At 31.7% G+C, this 23,114-nt stretch overlaps 1 protein-coding gene across 1 annotated transcript; it reads left to right on the top strand.

Annotated features, from left to right (window-relative positions):
• Nucleotides 1-18,793: 18,793 nt before the first annotated feature.
• On the top strand, nt 18,794-21,859 carry LOC129291432 (uncharacterized). Its single transcript, XM_054928768.1, has 3 exons — nt 18,794-18,914; nt 21,283-21,457; nt 21,623-21,859. The coding sequence occupies exons 2-3, from the start codon at nt 21,287-21,289 to the stop codon at nt 21,692-21,694; spliced, it is 243 nt and encodes an 80-aa protein (XP_054784743.1). The 5' UTR covers nt 18,794-18,914; nt 21,283-21,286; the 3' UTR covers nt 21,695-21,859.
• The last annotated feature ends 1,255 nt before the right edge of the window (nt 21,860-23,114 follow it).

Here is a 23,114-nt window from a genome sequence, read left to right as displayed (position 1 = left end):
TTATTCACGTGACTTGCCACAACTCAACACGTGTGACATGTCATAAGCTTATATAAGCAATGATCAATCAACTTTATACCCTTTCTATTTTTTTAAACTGAAACTGTGGACTATAACACTAAATAGGGTCTCGTTCGTGTGACTAGACTATCCAAGCTCACTAATCGTGAGGTGTACCTAGCTAAAAATCACATGACTCACTCTCGAATCATGGCTTTCCCCATTCTCAAATCTCTAGGGTTTCTCATACTTTAAGTTATTCTCCTCACTGAACTGGTGGAGATAGCTAAGTTCTAGTCACTCGACAAACTATGGGATAGTCTCTCGACAAACTATGGGACAAGGCTATACCTTCGTGCACCAAAGGATAGTCTAAATATCATATAAATTTTTCTCTACTCCCAATCTCTAGGCGAACTCCTGCCACTAATCATACCGTATATGATACTCAATTATTTCACATTTTTATTTTCATTTACTCATTATCACAATAATCACATTAGGCTCACGATTGTGTACTACCCAAGTATGTATCCTCATCATTTTCTCAACATTATTTTCACTTATCTGAAAAATCTATTTTTCATTAACACACATTTATCTCAACACAACATCACATTCATTTTCCTAAAGACAATGCATGTTCATAGTTCAAAAACATCTTGATTTTGCATTTACATTTCAAACAAAAAATAACATTATGAACATTCAATTTCAATACACTTATTGAAACTAATGTATGCTTTCACATTGAAAATCAATCCATGCATGCAACATTCACAATTCACAAATTAACAATCAATTAACATATAATTGCCCAAAGTAAGATTTCTTCGGTTACCTCAAACCTTTAAGAGGTCAAAGGTTTATCTCTCAATATAAAAGCTTTCAAGCTTGAATTCCTAAGTCAATTAGGTGAACAAGAGCTTAATCTACAATCAACTAAGTTGAATTTCATTAACAAAGTCAATCACACACAATTATTAGCTCACTTTCCATCTCTAGGTCACCCAATGCCCACATTGCTTACACTTGGGCCTACCTATTAGGTTTATTAATTATTTTTAGTCTTCAATAATATTAATGAGCTATTAAACTCTCATTACTGGCATCATACTCTTCTAACCACCCATATTAAATATAATTTTGAATATTAATGGTGCCCAGCAACCTAAAACACTAAAATTCATTACATCTAGGTTTAGATACTCTAATATACTCCCATTAACTCTATTTGAGTCAATAAATTTAGACCCATAACCACTATGGACCAAAAATTATCTTCCACTATTAAATCCTAACCATAAACTCATAAATATGGAAGGATGGGGAGATTTATGAGTATGGTACTTACCTTGGGTATTTGTAGCTTTCAAAATACTCCTAATGTCATCTATGAGTGAACCCTAATAGAGCTTGGCACATCTCTCCATTTTCCCTTCCTTTTTCTTTCCATTTCTGTCTCATTTTTGCAACTGATAAACTGTAAAAAATGACCATGCGTTGTGATGGATGCACAATGCATGACAGTATATGGCATAGAGAAGCCCTCATTTCACATAAGAAGTGTCATTGCATTGCAATAGATGCACTCCACACCATGACGTATGGTATAGCAATATTAACTCTTCATTTTCTTCTCCTTTCATTGCTCTGGTGGCTTGACTTGATATCAAACCCACAATTTGGGTTATAATACAATTAAACATGATTATTAGACCTCTCTAACCATACACCACCTCAACCTACTTAATTATCCTATTTAAGTTTAGTTAATTAAGGGACTAAAAATTAAGATGTTACATACTGTGGCACATTATGCGTCTGCCACGACGCATGATCATTTTCTGCAATTTATCAGACACAAAACTGAGATAGAAATGGAAAGGAGAGAAAGGAGAAAATGAATAGGCGTGCCAAGCTCTAATAGGGTTTGTTATTGGACAACATTGGGAGTATTTGAGAGGCTACAAACAACCAAGGTAAGTACCATACTCATTATGTTGGAAATTGTGCCCTAGGGCCAATCATTGCACTATGCACATTATTATTTAATGAATTTTTCTTTATTATCATATCAATTGCATGTTTAATATAATAACTGTATTCTTGGGCAAACTATAGTGATTGTCCTAAATGTCCCTAGTACGGTCATCTATGAGGGATCATAAATGAAATAGGATTAGTATGACTTTGATTAATTATATAGATACAAATCAAAGTCATAGGCACTTGAAAGAGTATAAGGTGCTGGACCGACCAGCTATGAGAAAGCTACATAGTACAAATCATAAGCTTATCTCATATGTACCTATATCACTAAGCTCTTTGACTTAAGATCATCATGGATTTCTCCATGATAACCATTAAACTTTGACCTAGTCAAAAGTCACCTTTGACTGGGCGATCATAAAGGCTATAATTGAGTTTAGTGATATTCATGCAAAGAAATATGAGTAGTCAATATGGAATTTGTCCCTCACATTAAGTGAGAGATATTAGTAGGCCCCTCGATGAGTAAAACTGAGAAAATGTATGGCCATACTACAATGAAAAGAGTTTTTTCTATTGATATAGTTAGTTCACTCAGAGATCGAGAAAGTAACGGTCAGGTAAAGGAGAATAACAATTCCATATCTTACACTTGACTAAAATATCGCGTGACAAAAGGGATGTGATATGGTTGTATGATAGGTTACATCGGATCATCAATCCCCATATAAATTGGGTAGTTACAATGTCTTACTAATAGCTACTTGTGACATGTGGGCTAATAGTGTAATTAGCTTATTGCCAACTTCTTATGGGCCTACAGGGTCGCATATAAGAACAACTCAACTCAAGCTATAATGTCCAAGTTCATTAAATTTGAAATATGTTTAGATTCAATGAATGTGATATAAGGTGAATGAATTATATATGTATGAATATTTATTTGATAAATATTTATATATATTTATATGAAATATAAAATTCAAAATATGATATATATATACACAATATATATATATTCATATGTGTGTACGTATATATAATATATATATGATATGTGTATATGATATATAAAATTAAATATAATATATATATATATAAAATATATGTATGTATGTATGTATGTATGTATGTATGTATTCGTGTATATATATAATATAATATGTATATGTAACATATATTATATTATATTATTTATATTATATTATATTATATTGTGCTAGTTTAAAATTTAATTTTATGATAGATTAAATTTAATAACTAACATGATCTGAGGGAATATCATGTCAGTTTTTATAATTTAAATTTATAAGATAAATTCAAATTTGATATGATATCATGGATTAAATTTATGAGATAAATTTAATTAAATTTTTATGGGCTCTTTAAGTAGAAGATAAAAACCCTAATCCATACACTATATATATGGATAGGAACGTCCTTTATGGAGTAGAAGAGAGTTAGAAAAGTTCTGACGACAAAAAAAAAAAACTCTGAGAGCCACAAAATACCCTATAGAAAGGAAAACTAACGTTCAAAGAAGAATGGACACTAGGAGCACCAGCACGCTATTCGAGTTAGAGAGCTATTCATGTGGATACTGATAGAGGGAGTAGATTACATTGTCAGTTCCTGAGATACAAACTCTTGAAGAGAATGTGCACCAAGTTCAAAGAATTAAAAGGTAACTCTTCTATCTATCTTGACTTAAACGAATTCGTTCAGTCCACATCAAGATAGGGACTTTAAAATTTTAATCTTTCATTGTGCCTTCCTATCCAACACATTAATCTCCCCATTTCTTTCACATTTATGAGTTTATAGTTAAGGTTTGATAATGGAAGATAATTTTTGGTTCATATAGGTTATGGGTTCAAATTTATTAAATCAAATAGAGTTAATGGGAGTAGATTAGAGTATCTAAACCTAGATATAATAAATTTTGGTGTCTTAGGTGGTTGGGCACCATAAATACTTGAAATTTGTATTTAATGTGAGTTGTTGGAAGAGTGTGATGCCATTAATGGGAGTTTAATGGCTCACTAATGTTATTGGAGACTAAAGATTATTAATAAACCCAATGGTTAGGGTCAAACTCTTGTGGAGTGGGCATTAGGCAATTTAAAAGTAGAGAAATGAGAGTTAATGCTTGAGTTTAGCTATATTAATAGAGATTAACTTGTTGAATTGTAGATTTTAGCTCCTAGTCACCTAATTGACTTGGAAATTCAAGCTTGGAAGCTATTAGCATTGAGGGAAAAACTTTTAGCCTCTCAAAGGTTTGAGATAATCAGAGAAACCCTACTTTGAGTAGTTATAAGTTAATTAATTGTTAATTGATTACTAACTGTGAGTTGTGAATATTGCATGCATGAATTGATTCTCAATGTGAAAGCATGTATTAGCTTTTGTAAGTGTATGAAAATTTGAATGTGTATAATGTTATTTTTAGCTTGAATTGCAAAATGTGAAATCAAGATGGTTTGCAAACTATGAACATGCATATGTCTTTAGGAAAATGAATGTGATGTTTGTAACATCCGAAAAATTTTAACCCTGATTTGTTAACTTAATTACGGTAGTTAGTGAGTTAACGAGGTGTGTAGCCAAAGGAACTTAACTTAGCATAATTGACGTGATTTCAGCCTTAGAAGTGGGTCTAGATTAATGGCGGGCCACCCGGGTAAGGAAAGAGGATGAAAAAGTCAAGAGTTGTATTTTGTGCCACACGCCGTGGCGCGTGGTTGGTTCGCCGTGGCACACAGACACAATTTAAACATAGTGCGCTCCTCTGTGCCATGCACCGCGGCGCACGGCCAAAAATCAAATATATCTAATTCGTCTCTGTGTGAAAACAGAAGAGAGAAAGAGGAGGAAAACAAAGAGCTTTGTTTTGGCTCTGCTAAGGCATGACTTTTGGTCCCATTGTTGATAGATTAGAGCTCCCAAACACCCAAGGTAAGATCATGGTACCTTCTTCTTCCTTTCTCTCCCTCATTTATGATTATTTATGGTAAGGTTTGAGTTGGGAGATGGATTTTCCATCCATAAGAGTATGGGTTCAATTCCATTAGTTAAAATAAGGTCAGTAGGAGTAATTTAATGTATTGGAATATCATATTGATGATTTTGAAAGTGGTTGGTCCATGGGAGCATTAAATGTCTAAAAATTGATATTTATGAGGTAGTTGGGAGAGGTTAATGTGCATTAATGATGGTTTGATGTGTTATTAATGATAATGTGCATTAATGAAATCTAATGAGCCCATTGGGTATAAATGGGTAGTGATTATGAGTTACTAAAATAGTGTATGAGGAGTTTTATGTTAATAAAGCTTAAAGAGCTAGATGATAATGATATCCTTGTGATATGGTTATAGAGAGATTCGTCTTGGCACCTTTCAAGCTTGTTGAAGCTTTGAGAAGTTGATATAGTGAGGGATAAACTTTTGACCTCTCAAAGGTTTGAGGTAATCAAGGGAAACTTAATTTTTATAGTTGTATGTTAATTGCATTGTGAAATGTGATTTATGGTTAATTTGATGATGCATGTTGGCAAGTGCGTGATTATGAAATGGTTTCTTTTGAAAGAAAACCTTGATTTCTACCACCCTTGATGTTTTATGAAATTAATTGTAAATTATGAATAGGGGTGGAGAATTGTGATAAAATATGTGTTAAAGTGTAGAGCAATTGTGTTATGTGAGTTCATGTGTTGAGAAAAGATTGTTAAAATGCATATTATGTGTGAGATATGCATAACATGATCATTGGCGAGAGTTCGCCTAGGGAGATTAATAGATTAGTTGAAATTCATGTGGTATTGGTAGTGACTGTTGGAATCAAGAACTAGCCTTGGCACCGATCGTTAGAATCGAGAGGTAGCCCTTGTCCCATGGTTGATTCGAGACTATCCTACTTATTCTATGAGGGACTCAAACCTAATTAGTCTCTACCGGTTCATGAGAAGGTTAAATTAGGGATACGACACCCCATGGTTGTTAGTATTGGGGAAACCAGATTACATAAGTGAGTGAGTTAACCCTAGCCCGATAGCTCCGCACAAGTGGAAGGCTAGGTTAGTTCGTAAAGGATATAGCCTTGTGATAGCCACCAGTTTTGTGTCGGAGGTAACAAGAGGATATAAGTTTGGCATATGATCATACATATAAGTTTGGCTACATGGTTGTTAGTTTTGTGGTCTGGCACGTGTTAAGGGCACATAGTTGTTATTTTTGCAACCCTGAGTTATGTCTTGAAAATAACATGATATAGTGTTTTTTTATAAGCTCGGTCACATGGTTGTTAGTTTTGTGAACCGTGGCCTAATGCTATGTGAAATATATGTTTATGTGCCTAATTGCATCTATTTACAATTAATATATAACTGTAAGGGTTAAATGAAACTTGGTTACTGAGTGATTGTACTCACCCCTTAATTCTCAATATTTTCAGGACTTAACTTATTGGATCCAAGTCAGGGAAAACATACTGAGGCTTAGGATTGGTGGAGTAAATCCTTTATATGCCTCTCTTTTGTTATTTGCATGTGTATTTGTTAATTTAATTGCCAACTAAGATTAATTTTCATGATTGGTATACTACTTGCATGATTTTGTGTTTAACTAATGTATTTTGTACCCTGGATTAGTGAGTTTTTATTGTGAACCTTAGGATAGGGCCAAAATACTTGTACAAGTATGAACATATGTATTTTTGAGAAATATGAATGAAATGGTTGATTTTGTGCAACTTTTCCTCCCCTTCTATGTTTTGTGAAAATTAAGGTTGAGTGGTGATTTTGTGAAATAAGTGTTTTTGGTTATGTGTGGTGTGTTGCACGAGTCCGCAAGAGTCTATTGAGTGTGGTCGGAAGGTTGGTGTAGGCTATTGGCAAGTATGGTTGAGTTGGGACACCCCATTTGAAAAATTTTGTGAAAATGTATCAAAATGAGTTTTAGTATCTAACTTTTGATAGAACATGAATTTGAGTATGAAACTAGTGCCATTATCTAGAGTTAGAAGAAAGCTCCGTATAGACACTGAAACCACCTCAATTGAACGTCGGACGGAGATTTAGAACGTGTCAGAAGTTTACTCCCTATGCTGTTAAATAATAGCACTGATCTATCAAATTTCATGCAATGCGCCATGATGCATGGCACAGAGAAGACACACCGTGGCATACAAGTCGTAAGCCATAGTGCACGTGTCAAATTCTGTGTGAAAATCTGTTTTGAGTTTAAAACTCATTATTTAGGTCCCATTGTCTTCCAAGCTTTCGCTTTATTTTTAAAACTCTGATTTAGAGTTCTTAAATTATATTTGAGATTTGAAATGGCAAATTAGGATTCCTTTGAAATAATTTTGAGAAAATCCTTCTTTTAAACCCTCAGATAACTATGTTTTAGAGTAATTTGTAGTTTAACTTCAGGGAGGTTACAATGTTGTGTTAAGATAAATGTGTGTTAATGAAGAAATGAATTTTTGAGATAAGTGAAAATAATGTTGAGAAAATGATTAGGATGTATACTTGGGTAGTGCATGGTCAAGAGTCTAACGTAATTATTGCGATAATGAGTAAATGAAAATAAAAATGTGAAAATGATTGGGTATCATATATGGCATGATCAGAGGGCGGGAGTTCGACTAGGGATTGGGGGTAAAGAAAAATCTATATGGTATTTTGGATGCCCTCCAGTATACTAGATATAGCCTTGTCCTATAGTTTGTTAAGGGACTGTCCTATAGTTTATCGAGGGACTAGAACCTAGCTTGTTCTATCAGTTCAATAAAGGGAATAGCCTAGGGTATGACACCATAGAGATTCGAGAATGGGGGAAGCCATGGTTTGAGAGTGAGTCATGTGATCTTTGGCTAGGTCACACCTTATGATTGATGAGTTTGGGTAGTCCAATTACACGAATGGAACCCTATTTAGTGTTATAGCCCATGGTTTTAGTCTAAGAACATAAGGAGGGTATAAGGTTGGTTGATCATTGCCTATATAAATATATGATGTGTCACACATGTTGAGTTGTGGCAAGTCACCTGAATAAGGGGTCATGGTCACATATTTGAGAATATTGTGACAATGCACCTAATATATGTGAGATAAAGATGTTATTAAATGAGAAATGATGAGTTATGATGTGTGTGAGCATGTTTTAAGTACTTGATTTCATATGCATGTGATTGGTTTATAATTGATATATAAATGTATAAAGTAGGTTTTATCTTAGTTATTAAGTAGCTAGACTCACCCCTTTTATTTAACACTTTTTAGGCTCTAACTCTGGTGCAGAGAGGGAAAAGGTCTAAAAGGCTAGGAATTAGGACATTCCTATTGTATGCCTCTAGTTTAGTTTTATTTTGTGTAATAGTGTATAATTGCCAATTCTAAGTTGCATGTCCTCACACTTGTACTACTTTATTATTGTAAATGTTTGATTTGTATTTTAGGCCCTAAGTAATTGTGTATGATGAGATATATATGTTTATAAGGCCAAAATACTAGTGTAAGTATAGAAAAGATGTTTTAAATATGTTACAATGATTTTTGATGCAATGCAATGAAAATTACCTCCCCCTTTGTTTTTGGTAAAAAGGGGTTGAGGAGTGAACTTATATTATACTATTGTGTAAATGTGTGTGTGTGTGACGTGTTGTACTAATAGTTCTAAGTCTAATGGATATGGTCCAGGTGTTATAAAAGGTTTTTGGCACTTGTTAAGAGTTTTGAACACCATTTTTGTGTGAAAGTTGTGAAAAATGGTCAAAATATATTTAGGTGTTCAACTTCCTGGTGTGAGTTATTTTGGAAGTTAAACCTATGCCACTAGCTAGTTCATGCAAAGATCTTTTCGTAGACACTTAGATCACATCATTCAGACATCGAATGTAGAATTAGGGTGCGTCAAAAGTTTCCTGAATTTGTTATCAAATGATAACAAAATTGCTGATATTTTTATGCAACATACCATGGCACATGGTGCTAGAGAGCAACACACCGTGGTGCAGTGTGCACAAGCCATGGCACATTGCCTTATCACACAGCGAAAGAGTTATTTTTCAATCGTTTTTTATTTCTTTCACTTCTTCGAGGTATCTCATACTTTCATAACTTGTTCTTACTCTGATATAAGAGTTTATGATTGTTTTGAACTCATTTTGATTTGGAAAAAACTTGAGATCCCTTGAATTTGAATTAAAACTTGGTAATTACTCTTGAAATTAATCCTTTAATTATCATGATTTTATTAGTTAATTGTGTTTAATGGAGTGAGATTTTACATAAGAGCCATATGCTGTAGCGCTATATAGAATTTGATAACATTGTGCCATCATATGACTTCACCAAAGGACAACATTCGATAGGCCTTATTTCTTCGTCCGATCTTCTACCGAAATAGTTTAGATGTCTACAAGAAGCATTTTACATAAACTAGCTAGCTAATGACATGGTTGTACTCCCAAAAGATTTCACATAAAGGAGTTGGACATTCAAACATATTTTTTCACTTTTCACATCATAAGGGTGTTTAAAACTCAAACATATGTGCCAAAGCTACAATTGACATTTAGATCATAAAATGGACTTAGAATAACTCGTGCAATACACCACATGCACATAATAACAACACTATCTCATTTTCAACTCCCACCCTCTCGATATCAAAAACAATGGGGGAGGTTCATTATGGCATAATTTCAAATTGATTCAACCATAATAATATCACCACTTGTCCTATACTTGTACTAATATTTTAGCTCTATTGAAAATAATCAAATCTACATACAAACATTCTAGGGTCTAAAATATGACAATCAAATCATGAAAATCTCTATAGTGTAAGTATACTCAAAATGCATTCCTAGTTGGCAATATCTTTATAACCACATAAAAATAAATTAAGATGGGAGCCTTTACAGTAGGAATATCAAATTCCTAAACCTCTAGAGCTTTTTCCTTATCTACACTCAAGCTAGAACTTGTAAAATTTAAAGAGAGATAAGTGAGTACAACTACTCAATAACTAAGGTACATACATCCTATGCAATTGCATATTAATTGATATTTAAACATATATATATATATATATGTATATATATACAAGTACAAAACCACATGAACAAACTTAGCTCATATCACAAACGTGCAAAATTTATCATATATCTCACAATCATATCATAATGCTCATTGCCATAATACTAACAACCATGTGGCAATAGCAATTCAATGATCATGACTTGTCACAAACTTAACAACTATGTGATTTATTAGATATTATGCATGAATGAACTACCCTTATATCCTCCTCATACCTTCCGACCAAAACCATTAGCTATAATTCAATTAAGGCTCTGTCTATGAGAATGAACTACCTAATCTCACCAATCACAAGGAGTGACCCAGCCAAAGATACCATGCTCATTGTTGAACCATAACTTTCCCTATTCTCAAATCTCTGAGGTATCATAAACCCTAACTAGTCACCTCAACAAACAAGTAGAGATGGCTAGAGTCAAGTCCCTTGACAAATAATAGGACAATCTCTCAACAAACAATGGGACAAAGCTACCCCTCGATTCTAATGATTGGCAGCCATTATCATGTGAATTTTTATCTACTCCTCTCTTTAAACGAACTTTCGGTGAAATAGTCATGTAGTGTTTCATGCTCTCTCATACACACATGCTTGTATCTCACAATAACAAGCTTGTTGTTTTTGATTATTTAATAGACTAGAACATGTGAGCATCACAAATAATTCTTCTCATCAACACATATCACATACCCTCATACATAAATATTTACAAGCATATTATCATTTTTCTCATGTATTTCACATCATGATAGTGCAACAATGTAATCAACTCATACTTAGTCACATCATGTTATTAATCCAATGATCAATAAAATCTCATTGTTCAATTTGCACATAATTAAAGTCATGCGATTCAATCATTCATTTTTGAAAGCATAAATCAATTAATACACAACTATACAAAAAAGATTTCCCTCTATTATCTCAAATCTTTTAGAGATTAAAAGTTTACCCCTTAAACAATTTGCTTCCAAGCTTGCTCTCAAGCCAATAGGTGCACAAATAATTAATCTACAATTAATCATGTTTAAACTCATCATTATCACCATTTGCACAATTTAAATTTTTATTTCAACACTTGAAATATCCCAATGTTCTCATTTCTAGCATCTAGGCTTACCTATTGGATTTATTAACTTACGTTAACCCTAACTAACTTCATTAATCTCCGAGCTCATCATTAATGACATTCAAACTTTTCCAACCACCCTATTAGATATCAAAATTTGGCCATAAATGCATCATCAACCACCAAATGTGTAAAGTTTAAACAATTCAAATAACCCCTATTAACTTTATTTAAGTTAATAAATTCAAACTCATAGCTTTTATGTATCAAAAATCACATCTAACAATAAACTCTAACCTCTAAGACTATCATAAGAGGAAGGGTAAGGTTTGAGAAATTTACCTCTTGTATTTGTTAACTTCTAAATGCTCTAAAATCCTTTAGGATGCAAATCCTAGCAGAGCTCCCAAGCCTCCTTCATCTCTCTCGTCCAATATGTTTGTTTTCTCTCTCTTTTTTTGCCTTAGAATGCAACTTTATTAATGTCAGATTTTGGCCGTGTGCTACAGCTCATGTCACACGCTCCATGACATATGATACAAAAAAGGTTCCTTCAGGCTATTGCACTGTAGCGCATGACACACACATCGCGACATCTGACACAGGGGCATTCTTCTTTGTTTTTCTCTTTTTTTGAGATCTAAGTGACCCAATTTTACTTTGAACTTAAACCTAGGGCTGAAAACACAATTCAAAATATTCATTAATCCTTTCTGACCACACACCAAACTAATTTTACTTAATTAACCTTAATTAGTCTAATTAATAAGAGGTTAATTTTTAGAATGTTACGAACCATATGAGAAATATGTCTAGATGATATACTGTTTTTTTTTCTAGATAGCATATATTGTTATTACATAATGTTCATACATGTAAATAATAATGAATAACTTCTACTTCCTTCATCCCAATTTATATAGGACACTTTTAAATAAAATTACATATACTAATAAAATTTATTAAATATACTTTACTACCTTACTTTTTCAAAACAAAATTATAAACTTACAAAAATGCCATTAATTTAATACTCTATCTGTGAAAGACTGTTAAGAAGAGAAAATATATTAGAAGAGTAATATGGAAAAGTATCATTAATAAAACTTTATTTTTTGTCAAAAGGTCTTATAATTCAAGATGTTGAATCTCTCTTTAAAGTGTCTTATAATTTGAGATAACTATACTATTTGATTTTTTTAAATAGTATTTCACAGGAAGATCAAGACATGATAGCGTTTGACTACTAATGATGTTTTTAGGGAGAATTACAACCAGGTCTCACACAGAAAAGTTAATTACTGCGAGATCCATTAACAACTGAACAAAACTGTATTGACAACTAGTTATGTTATCAATACAGTTTAGTTCAATTATTAATATTTCTTACAGTAATTAATTTTCTTGTGTGAGACTTCAATATAATTCTTCCAAGCTTTTAAACATAATTTTTTTTCATAAACATTTGGACTTCACATGATAATCCATTTTATGTGGATTATATCTTAACAAGTGGGTTAACAAACTAATAATAAGGATTATTTGAACAAATTTTAAAATTATATTAGAACTTATCATAAAATTTATTGATTAAAGAAGATATCTACATGTGACTCTAAAGGCTAAGAAATTTTTATGTTATTTGGTTAAATTATTTAAATGTTTACCTTTTTTTTAAGGTATAACTTAGTTCCTTAAATTGTTTGACTCATTTCATGTTAATCATTTGAGGTATCTCTTATGACCAATATCAAAATGTTGATAACCTTGATCACTGAAGGTTAATATGATAAGTACATTCATATAAATATAATCAAATTAAGTTAATTTATATAATGAAATTTAAAATAAGATTTTATCTATTCTGGTTCTTTTTTGGGAGAATGACATTGAAGGACTTAAAAAAGAAATTATTATAATAAGAACCTATTAATTTTGCATCGGATATTATATTGTGAAAATACGAACATGTTGTTATTAAAAGAAGAACCTTAACTTATATTTTTTGTTAGGGCTTCTTCAAAAATTTATCAAGTTAAGGTTCATTTTTAACAACAACATGTCCATATTTTATAACACAATATCTAATGCAAAACTGATAGGCCCTTATTGTAATGCTTTTTTTTCTTTTAGGGCCCTCATTGTCATTCTCCCTTCTTCAACTGGTTCTTAAAAGGCATAATTTTAATGGCATTTTTTGCTATACTAAGATTCACTTAACCAATTGAATCATCCCATCTTATCAAAAATTCAAAACTTTACAACATTATTACATATAATTGTTTATTTAGTTAAATTTGTTCATGTCATGTTGTACGTACATTATCAAATTAATAATTAGTAATCAAGACTGAATGGTAAGAAAATATATGTGGATAAAGATTATTGAAGATAATTAAAATGACGGGAACATTTATTTGAAGATAATCAAATGAAGTTAATTAATTTATCTAATAAAATTAAAAAAATTATCTATTTTAACCGATCCTTAAAAGGCCTACTTTTGACAGTGTTTTGAACTGATCTAAATATTCATTTCACCAATTATTAAATCATCCCGTCTCATCAAAATTTTACAATATTGTTATAAATAATTTTCTATTTGGTTGAATTTGTTTGTATTATGTGGTCAATTATCAAATTAGTCATTAGTAATGAAGATTAAATTGAAGAAAAATCTATATTGATAAATGCTTTTAAAATTTATTCAATTTTTGAAACCTGGAACAATAGATATATTCATCTGAACGTAGCCAAATCAAGTTAAGTTATATGATGAAAATAAAAAAAAAGATTTCATCTATTTTAATCGATTCTTAAAAAAGCTTAATTTTAATGATGTTCTACATTATACTAAGGCCTTGTTTGGCATCATTAAACTGGGAAGAAGAAAACAGAATCAAAAGTGGAATCTGATGCAAGTGCATTTGGTTGGCGAGAGTTGTGATTCCCAAGGAATTCAATTCTGGGAAAAATGTCAGAATCTGATTCTCTCACATGCTCTATGGAATTGGTTGGATTCCATGGAATTCATCCCTAAAGACCTCAATGCCCTCCACTTCGTTTCAATCTCGATCTCACACCTCTGTCTTCTTGTCACACTTTTGCCACCCTCACAACCCTATTATTGTCTCTTCTCCCTACCTTTGACATCCCCAATCCAACTTGATCTTTGGCTCATTTATCTGACATCTTGAGTGATGTTGTCAGCCCATTTGGCAGTTGCTTGGTCTAGGGGAGCTTGTTGAGGTTAGCAAGTGGAGGCTTGCCTGAAACGTAAGGAAGGAACTTCATCAATGAACGATGTGACCATCATGGTCGACAACGCAGTCATTTGAGATCTTGAATGATATCATCCACCCATTTGACGATGCATCTTGCCTAAAACATATGAAGGCTCTGAGCTGGAATTAGTTTGGAGTTGTGCTTCTAGTTCTAGTGTTATCAACTTTTCAATTCTAGTTCACTATTGCTAAATTGTTGTTTTGTTTTTTTAGGTTCATTGTTGCCTTCTAGTTGTGTCTATCGTTGCATTTTTGAGAAGGGGAGGGATGGGGTTGCTAGGCTTATGGGGATGAGTTTTTTAAAATTTTTTGAAAAGTACATTTTGGTCTTTTTTTATTTTAAATATATATATTTTATTAAAATCATATTAGGATTTCATTGTCGCGTCAAACACACTCTCAAAATCAAATTTTATTTCAATTTCAATTTCAGTTTTAATTTTATCAAAAACTCTTCAACCATACCAAGCATAGCCTAAGATTCATTTGACCAATTGAATCATCATGTGGGATCAAAATTTCACAACATTATTCTGGATAGTATTTTGTATCTTCAAAAGTTGAGGATCTCCTATGAATTAAAAATATTTTGAATTTTTGTTGATAACCTATATTATTATTACCCTAGCATAAAGTTGGGAGAATAACAATTAAGTCACGAAAGAACAAATTAATAATAATTAAGTCCACGATAAAAATTTTTGAAAAGTAAATTGCAAATCTTAATTCAAATAATTGCAAATTCATGAGTTCTAATAGCAAATACAATATTTAAATTATAGATAATACAATCTTTTGTTTATAATTGTTTAAATTGATATTTGCAACTTATTTTTTAAAAAATATTAAAAGTTTAATTGTCATTAATTTAATTTTTAGAAACTTTACTATCATGCTTCTTATAAAGTTTCAAATGATAATGAATAACTTCTTCTTCTTCTTCTTTTTTAATCTTTGTCTATTATTTCTGGAATGGACCAAAACATGCATCATGATAATGAACCCTTTAAAATTCAATTTTTTAAAAACTACTTGGACTTCACATTATGTATAAATAATCCATTTAATGATGGACAAAAATATCTAAGTGATGTGTCCTACCTTGACTGACTAATAATAAGGATTATTCATTATTTGAACTAATTTAAAAGTTCTAGAAAACTTGTCATAAAATTTATACGTTGAATAGGTCATTTACATGTGACTCAAACTTTAATAAAAATTTATTCAATTTAACAAATTTAAATTTTAAGCTCTTTTTTGAAGGTGTAAATTAGTTCATTAAATTGTTTGATTCATGCATGTTAGTCATTTTGATGCATGTTTTATGACTAGTATCAAAATTTTGGGCTACTGTCTTGATTGAATTGACAAGTTATGATTTGTATAGGAGTAAGCTAGATTCATTGGTTTTACAAAGTATTTATGGAACTTTAATATTCTTTTTTACATATTTAACAAACCAAAATTCAATGAATCTAATATTTATTCATGATTATCCTCCATTAATTTTAATTTGAATTATTCAGGGATAACGCATTTCTTTGATAGGAGATATAGTCAATAAATTTTAAATAATAGTTATTGTTATAAAAATAAAAGAAATATCATTAGTAAGGGAGAGAGAGAGAAAATAATAAACAAGAAAGGGGAAAGAAAAAACACTGGAGGAGTGTTTCTAATTCACCTGAGCTACAAGCCTCCCACCATTAAAGTCTAATCCTAATATTGTAAACAAATAAAGAAGAATATAATAACACATTATGCAACATTTAATTTGAAGGTTATAAGGTATTACTTATATAAAATTCCTTTCAAGTCATTTGTTAGGAAGGCTATATATAACTCTTAGAAAGGTTATGGGTTTAAAACATTGAGAATAAATAATACTAAAAGATAGGATTTATGTACATTCACAATACAATATTTATAATACTCTCTCTTGAATGTTTAAAACAAATATTGTTCATCACTAAAACTACAATAGGAAGAACTCAGTGGGATGAAAAGCTAATGAAGGGTGGTGATATAGATATTCAACAAATTTGTTCACGTGACAATCTTGCATATTTGTTTATTAGGACAATTCCAACATTAATATTTGAAAAAATAATTGCTCCTCGTTGAAAACCTTTCTATGAAAACCCACGGAGACAAAACATTGAAAAGAAAAAAAAGCTCAACATATTATTGTTGGATACTTTGTTTTAACAATAATCAAAATCAAATAAGATTCTATTTGTGTAAAGTACATATTTATTCATGACAAAACTATTCAAAAAGAACATACGATCAAGATCATTATGCATTTGTTATGGTGAATGACATAGTCAGCCCAACTCAAAATTGTGCCATCTACTTGGGTCCAAAGTGGCCCAATCATTCCTCTAAACCCTATCCAATGCCACTTAAGAGTCCAATTGAGCCCATTAGTGATCCCCAATCACATTTGGCTTAATTAACTCATTATTTCACCATTTTGTCCTTAATTAATTTAATTAATCTTAATTAAATTCTTACGAATTGGGGTTTGCTAACAAGTATATTTGTTACAAATTGGGGTTTTTTTTTGCATATTTTAGGATTTATGGGCAAAATTGCACTGGTAGTAGTACCCTATATATATTTTTGCCTCTAACTCATTCACATGTGACATACCATCTGAAACCCACAATCTTACTTAATGGAACCCACAAACCTTACTTAATGGACGTTAGGTATTTGTTATAAGTTTGAGATTTTTGCACCTTTTTTCAGAGTTGATGGGTAAATTCTACTATACTTGAGTTAAGGATGCCAGTAGCTCCTCTTAAAATATTTTATAAATATTTTTGCATATTAACTCTTACATATAATATAATTTGAGTTTTAATTTATTTATTTAAATAAGTCAAATCATAAGTCTACATTTCACCTTTTTTCTGAAAAAAAAAAGAATAGACCTAGCTAGGCCTTTTACAGACCTCCTTTCCTGTTTTTACTCTAAATCACTTGTAGTAGTATATTATTGAAAAAAAAAATTACCATCTGATTTCTATGCTTTTGATTTCACTATAGCTGAATTTTTAAACTTTAATTTAATACAATTCTAGTTATATATATATGTTTAGATAAAATTCAAATTGAGGTTTGGATCCAAAGCTCATCGGAAAGCCTAAAAGGTTGTTAGGATAAAACATATTCCTTCCATTCAAAAAATGTAAGGTAATTTTTGAGGAGTTAGATGTTAAAAAATATAAAACATTTTTAGTCTTTCGAGATGTAATTATTATTTTTTTTCAAAAATATCCCTATTGATGAATGACTTTATATTCATTATAGGGTGTCTAATAGGGGTAAATATAGAATGATAGGGTTAGTTTGAAAGTAAGTAACTATTTTATTAGAGGTGAGATTCGACTAAAAATGCCTTACATTTTTAAATGGAGGGAGTAGTCAAAAGAGCTTTTGGTCAAGACCATTTATATGAAAGTTGAAACTATAAGCCTTTGGCTTTAGCTGTATGTAAAATTTAGAAGTCCATCCAAACATTAATCACATTACAATTATTGACTTTTATCTTAATTTTAGATTGCAAATCTCAATTTATTTTAATTTCAGTTTTGCAATTTCTAATCTAAACATACCTTTGGTTCTTATAGTTGAATTTAATTATAATTTAATTCTTAAACTTTAATTCAATATAACTAAGTCCTTATAGTTTTAACAATTTAAAACATTAAAATATTAATAGCTAAGCTTTAATAAGAATTTTACTCTTTATAATTTTATTTTTTAAGATGTAGGGATTAACTTTTTAAATAGATAAAATTATAGGGATTAAGTTGTATGAGTCAAAGTTGTAAGATAGCCACTAAGATGTTATGATTGCTTTTTAACCTAATAAAAAATATAGAAATTGTGTTTTAATTAAGTTAAAATTATAGAGACCAACTAATTAATTTTCTTGCATTATTGTTATTGTGAGACCAACGTTTGATGAGGGTTGTTACAACTTATCTTTGTGGCTCATCAAATAATTAATTAAATTTATATTAAAATTGAAAAATTAACATGACAAAAATGCATAAACGAAAGGCATTTAAACCTATATTTAGTAAAATATTCTTAAAAACTAAACAATAATTTCTGACAAATGAAAAAAATAGTGATCTGTTTGATTTCTATTTAAAAAAAAATTAAAAACCTTCTTATAATGGTAACAATAAAAATAACGGATTTTTAATTTTTAACTGATTTTCAAAACTAGTCCTATTTTTTCTTTAAAATTATTTTTATTTTAACAAAATATTATCAATGGCAAATTTGTAATTATCTGGCATTAGGTTTCCGTCGGAACACTAGCTGCTCGTTGGCGGATCTCTCGTCGTAGTCTCTCTATTGCTCACTTGTCTCGCCTCTCTCGCTCTGTCTCTCACTGCTCGCCGGTCCTTGTCCTCGCCACTCTTTCACCGCTCTCAGGTGCTTGGCGCTCTCACTCACTCTCAGTTTCGTCTTCATCTTCTTCCGTGAATTACTCTCTCTCTCTTTCACTCTCAACCTTCATCTCCCTCGCCGGTCATCCCTTTTATCTCTCAGGATTCGATCTTTCTTTGTGAAGCCTTTTATTCCTCATCTATTTTAGTTTGGTGATGAAGTAGCTGTATCGAGTGTGTGTTTGAATTTATTTCTCCTTCATCTGTGTTTGCTTATAAACTTCATCCATTTGTGTTCCTTTCTTGTCTATTCAAAGTATTTGTATTAAATTTTCCCATTATCGGCTATTTTCTTTTATTGGAAAGCGAGCATCTTCTTTGGGTGAAGCAGCTGTAAATGTTTTCGTCTAGTCTGCATTTTCTTCTATGCTTGGGAAGAATTCTGTGTTTTATTCGAGAGATTTAGAATGGAAGCCTCGAACTACTTAGAATGAGATCTCAGTTAAAGTATCTTGCTTCATAGTCTCACAATTTCACTCATAACGTTGCGCACTCATTGGCCACTTTGTTGACAGCATTGTCTTTTATTTCTGCTTACTCTTCTCATGGTTTTGATGCTGGTTTCTAACCAGTGATAACTATGATGAGAAAGTGTTATATCCGCTAATTGCATAATCATAATGGTACATGATGCTAATCTTGATTGTGTAATTGCATGCATGGACAGAAATTATAGGATAAGAATATTTAGTTTCATATATACTCAAGCAGAGGATAAAAAATATAGGAGGCTTGCAGAATCTTGAGTGTATATGTCCCTATTATCTCTGCCAATACCTGTTTTATTTGTTTATTGCATTAACCCAAACAAGTTTATGTTTAATGTCTATTAGTTAAGCTGCTGCAGGGTTATGATTGAAGTGCCTTTTTTGTTACTTAGTTTATTAATATGATTGCCTTTAATCTATTCTATAACGTTTTATAAAATATTTCTAAGTTCTTTACTTAAAGTAATTCATTTAATTTTTTTTCCTAATTTTCTTATTCTCAAAACCTGTCCTCAAAACAAACTATACCAAGCAGGTTTTCCCCCTAACTCTGAAACTGTTTCCAAATTAACATTTCTGAATAGATTTTATTTTTGTTTTGTTTTCAAAAGTAGTTTTTTAAAGTTGTCCTATAAAATGGTTTTTAAAAACAAAAATTGAATGCCCAATCAAACAGAGCCTTAATTTTGATGTTTTCTAACATTTTGTTCTATAGAATTGTGGAAGAGGGGCTTTTCATTGTTTTCATTAATCACAAATTTGTAAATAACACAGACGCAACTTTTATGCTTTGTCAAGCCTAACAAACGACTTTTCATCATTCTTCAACTCATCAATTTTTTCCTTTGCCGTCTTCTCCACCAGCAGTGCGTCTGGCTATCAGCTGCCTTCAGGCACCCCATCATTGTTAGTCAAGCACTCTGCAACTAGTTCCATTGCCGTCTTCATTGATCTAACTTGTTCTATTGAACCTTATTAAGGTAGCTTGCTCTGTTCTAAACCTGTACATTTCATCTTTTCTAAATCCATCTATAAATCAGTTAGAAGCTTTCAAATACCAGTCACTTTAATTGTACCCCTTTCTCATTCAATTCCTAAGCATCCATTTATTATGCATTACAGTGTCATTTTCTCCAAATGGTGTGTCCCATCTACCCCCCCCCCCCAAACAATATTGAATGCCCCTCGCTAATCTTATCTTTTCCAAACCTGAGTAGAACTTGGAGAAGGCGTCTTATTGAGTAAACAATGACCCATAGTGTTTGATGGTAGATCATTTTCCCTCCGTACACTTGGATAAGAAACTGAATGCGGAGTTGTGCTTATGGTTGATAAGTCTTAAAATCACGCTTTAATTTATATCATAGTTTTTATTTATTTTAATTTATATGCATATCCCAGATGGATCTCATTTTTTTTATATCATATTGAATGCATCAAAACAGGATTTTAAAATTTTGCTCATAGACGTTATATTTCAATTCGGTGACATGGACTAGAAACAAAGAAAGGAAAAGAAAGAAAGGAAGCCATGGATTAGTGTCTCTCTCTCCCTCTCTATTTTTAATCAAGAGGGGGAAATTAATTCAAATCAACCAAAAATCAGTTACGTCCTTGGGGCATATTCTAGTCCATGGATGAGTGTTTCCTTTGCTAGCATCTGGGGATTATAAAATTGCACCTGCATTATTCCTCATGTGGAATTAATATTCCTTAGTGACATGAGAAGTGAGGATTAGACTTGTATTATTGAGTTGATGTTGACATTTGTAATTCGTGTCTTCAATACTTGCTTACATATTTCTTTCTATGTAAATCTTAATGCTATTAACATTTTCGTGGTGAATTGCGATGTTTGAATTGCAGGATAATGGGGCGGAAAGCTGGTGGACTTTACATTAACCCTAAGAGATATGGTTCACTTCATAAACCTTGCATGAAGGAAATGATGACTTTTCTCAGCTGTATGGCTGTTAACCAAGCCAACAGTGATGTGTGTACTCGACAGAAGGATTTATTAAAAACCTGTTTGGATTCACAGGTAATATAGATGTTTTTGTTTTCAGGAAAGCATGTTTGTTCATTCTCCTTGTCCATTCTTCCTTTTCGATCCTTATTTTTCCAAAAAGTAAGTGCGCGCGTGTGTGAAATCATGTTATAGGAGAACTAAGGAGTATGAAAAATTTCTGACTCTTGTTTGTTTCAGAGTAAAAAGAATAGAAACGCCTGGGGAAGTGTCAATTATCAGCTGCAGAGGCTTAACCGGGGAAGGAAGTAATCTGACATTGTCTAATTTAAAACATTTGTATGATTCAAGTTCAGGAATTCCCAACATAGCATTTTGGTGCCAGTTTGTTTGTCAAGCTAGAAGAACAGCTCGTACTGTGTCTTTATTTATTTATTTTTTTAAGTGCAAAATCAGATGAATTTGTGTAATTTTTTTTTTGAGGATGCCTTGTCTAATTTCTAAAGAGCATGTTTTTATAGTTTGAACAAGATTCAAGTAATATCTGTCTAATCTACTTTGTAAGAAATGATAAAAAATAATGTTTTCTAATGCATATTTTTTATGCACACAACAACAACAACAACAACAACAAGCCTTTATCTCATTAGGTGAAGTCGGCTACATGGATTGCAAGACGCCATTGTGCTCTATCATTTATCAAACTTTTCGGAATATTATTAATTAAGAGATCGCGTTTAACAACTTCCAAGAGTGTTCTCTTAGGCCTTCCTCTACCTCTCTTAATCGGACTCAAAGTTATATGTTCCACTCTTCTCACTGGTGCCTCCCTTGGTCTTCTTTGTACATACCCAAACCATCTCAACCGATTTTCTACCATTTTTTCCTCAATAGGTGTCACCCTCACTTTTTCGCGTATGTGTTCATTTTGAATTTTATCTTTACATGTATGTCCGCACATTCATCGTAACATTCTCATCTCTGCTACTCCAACTTTATGCTCTTGCTGTCCCGTTAGAGCTCAGCATTCACTACTATATAACATTGCCGGTCTGATAGCAGTGTGATAAAACTTTCCTTTAAGTTTATTAGGCACCTTACGGTCACAAATAACTCCTTTAACTTTTCTCCAATTAAACCACCCAGCTTGAATTCTATGTGAAATATCTCTACTAATTTTGCCATCATTTTGAATAATGGCTCCTAAATATCTAAACTTTTCCACTTGAGGTATAATTTGATCTCCCAATTTCACTTCCAAATTATTTTCAAATGGTCCTTTACCAAATTTATAATATAAATATTCCGTCTTACTTCTACTCAGACGAAAACCTTTCGACTCCAATGTCCTCCTCTATAACTCAAGTTTGTAATTAACCTCTTCTCTTGTCTCTGCTATAAGAACTATATCATCCGCGAAGAGCATACATTTCGGGATTTCCTCTTGAATATGTTCCGTCAAAACATTTAAAATCAAGTTGAACAAATAAGGACTCAGAGATGATTCCTGATGTAGTCCAATCTTTATAGGAAAATCCTTTGTTTGACCACTAGGCGTTCTTATACTAGTTTTTACCCTTCATACATATCTTGTATGGTTTTAATATAAGCAATCCGTACTCTCTTTTTTTCCAACGCTTTCCAAAGCACTTCTCTTGGTATACGGTCATAAGCTTTTTCCAAATCAATAAAAATCATGTGTAGTTTTTTATCTTTACAATGATACTTTTCC

This window comes from Prosopis cineraria, unplaced genomic scaffold (genome assembly GCF_029017545.1).
Source record: "Prosopis cineraria cultivar Desert tree isolate PC_DT_omini unplaced genomic scaffold, ASM2901754v1 PC13, whole genome shotgun sequence".
In the NCBI taxonomy this organism is placed as follows: domain Eukaryota; kingdom Viridiplantae; phylum Streptophyta; class Magnoliopsida; order Fabales; family Fabaceae; genus Prosopis; species Prosopis cineraria.
This window is presented reverse-complemented; position numbering and strand designations above follow the sequence as displayed.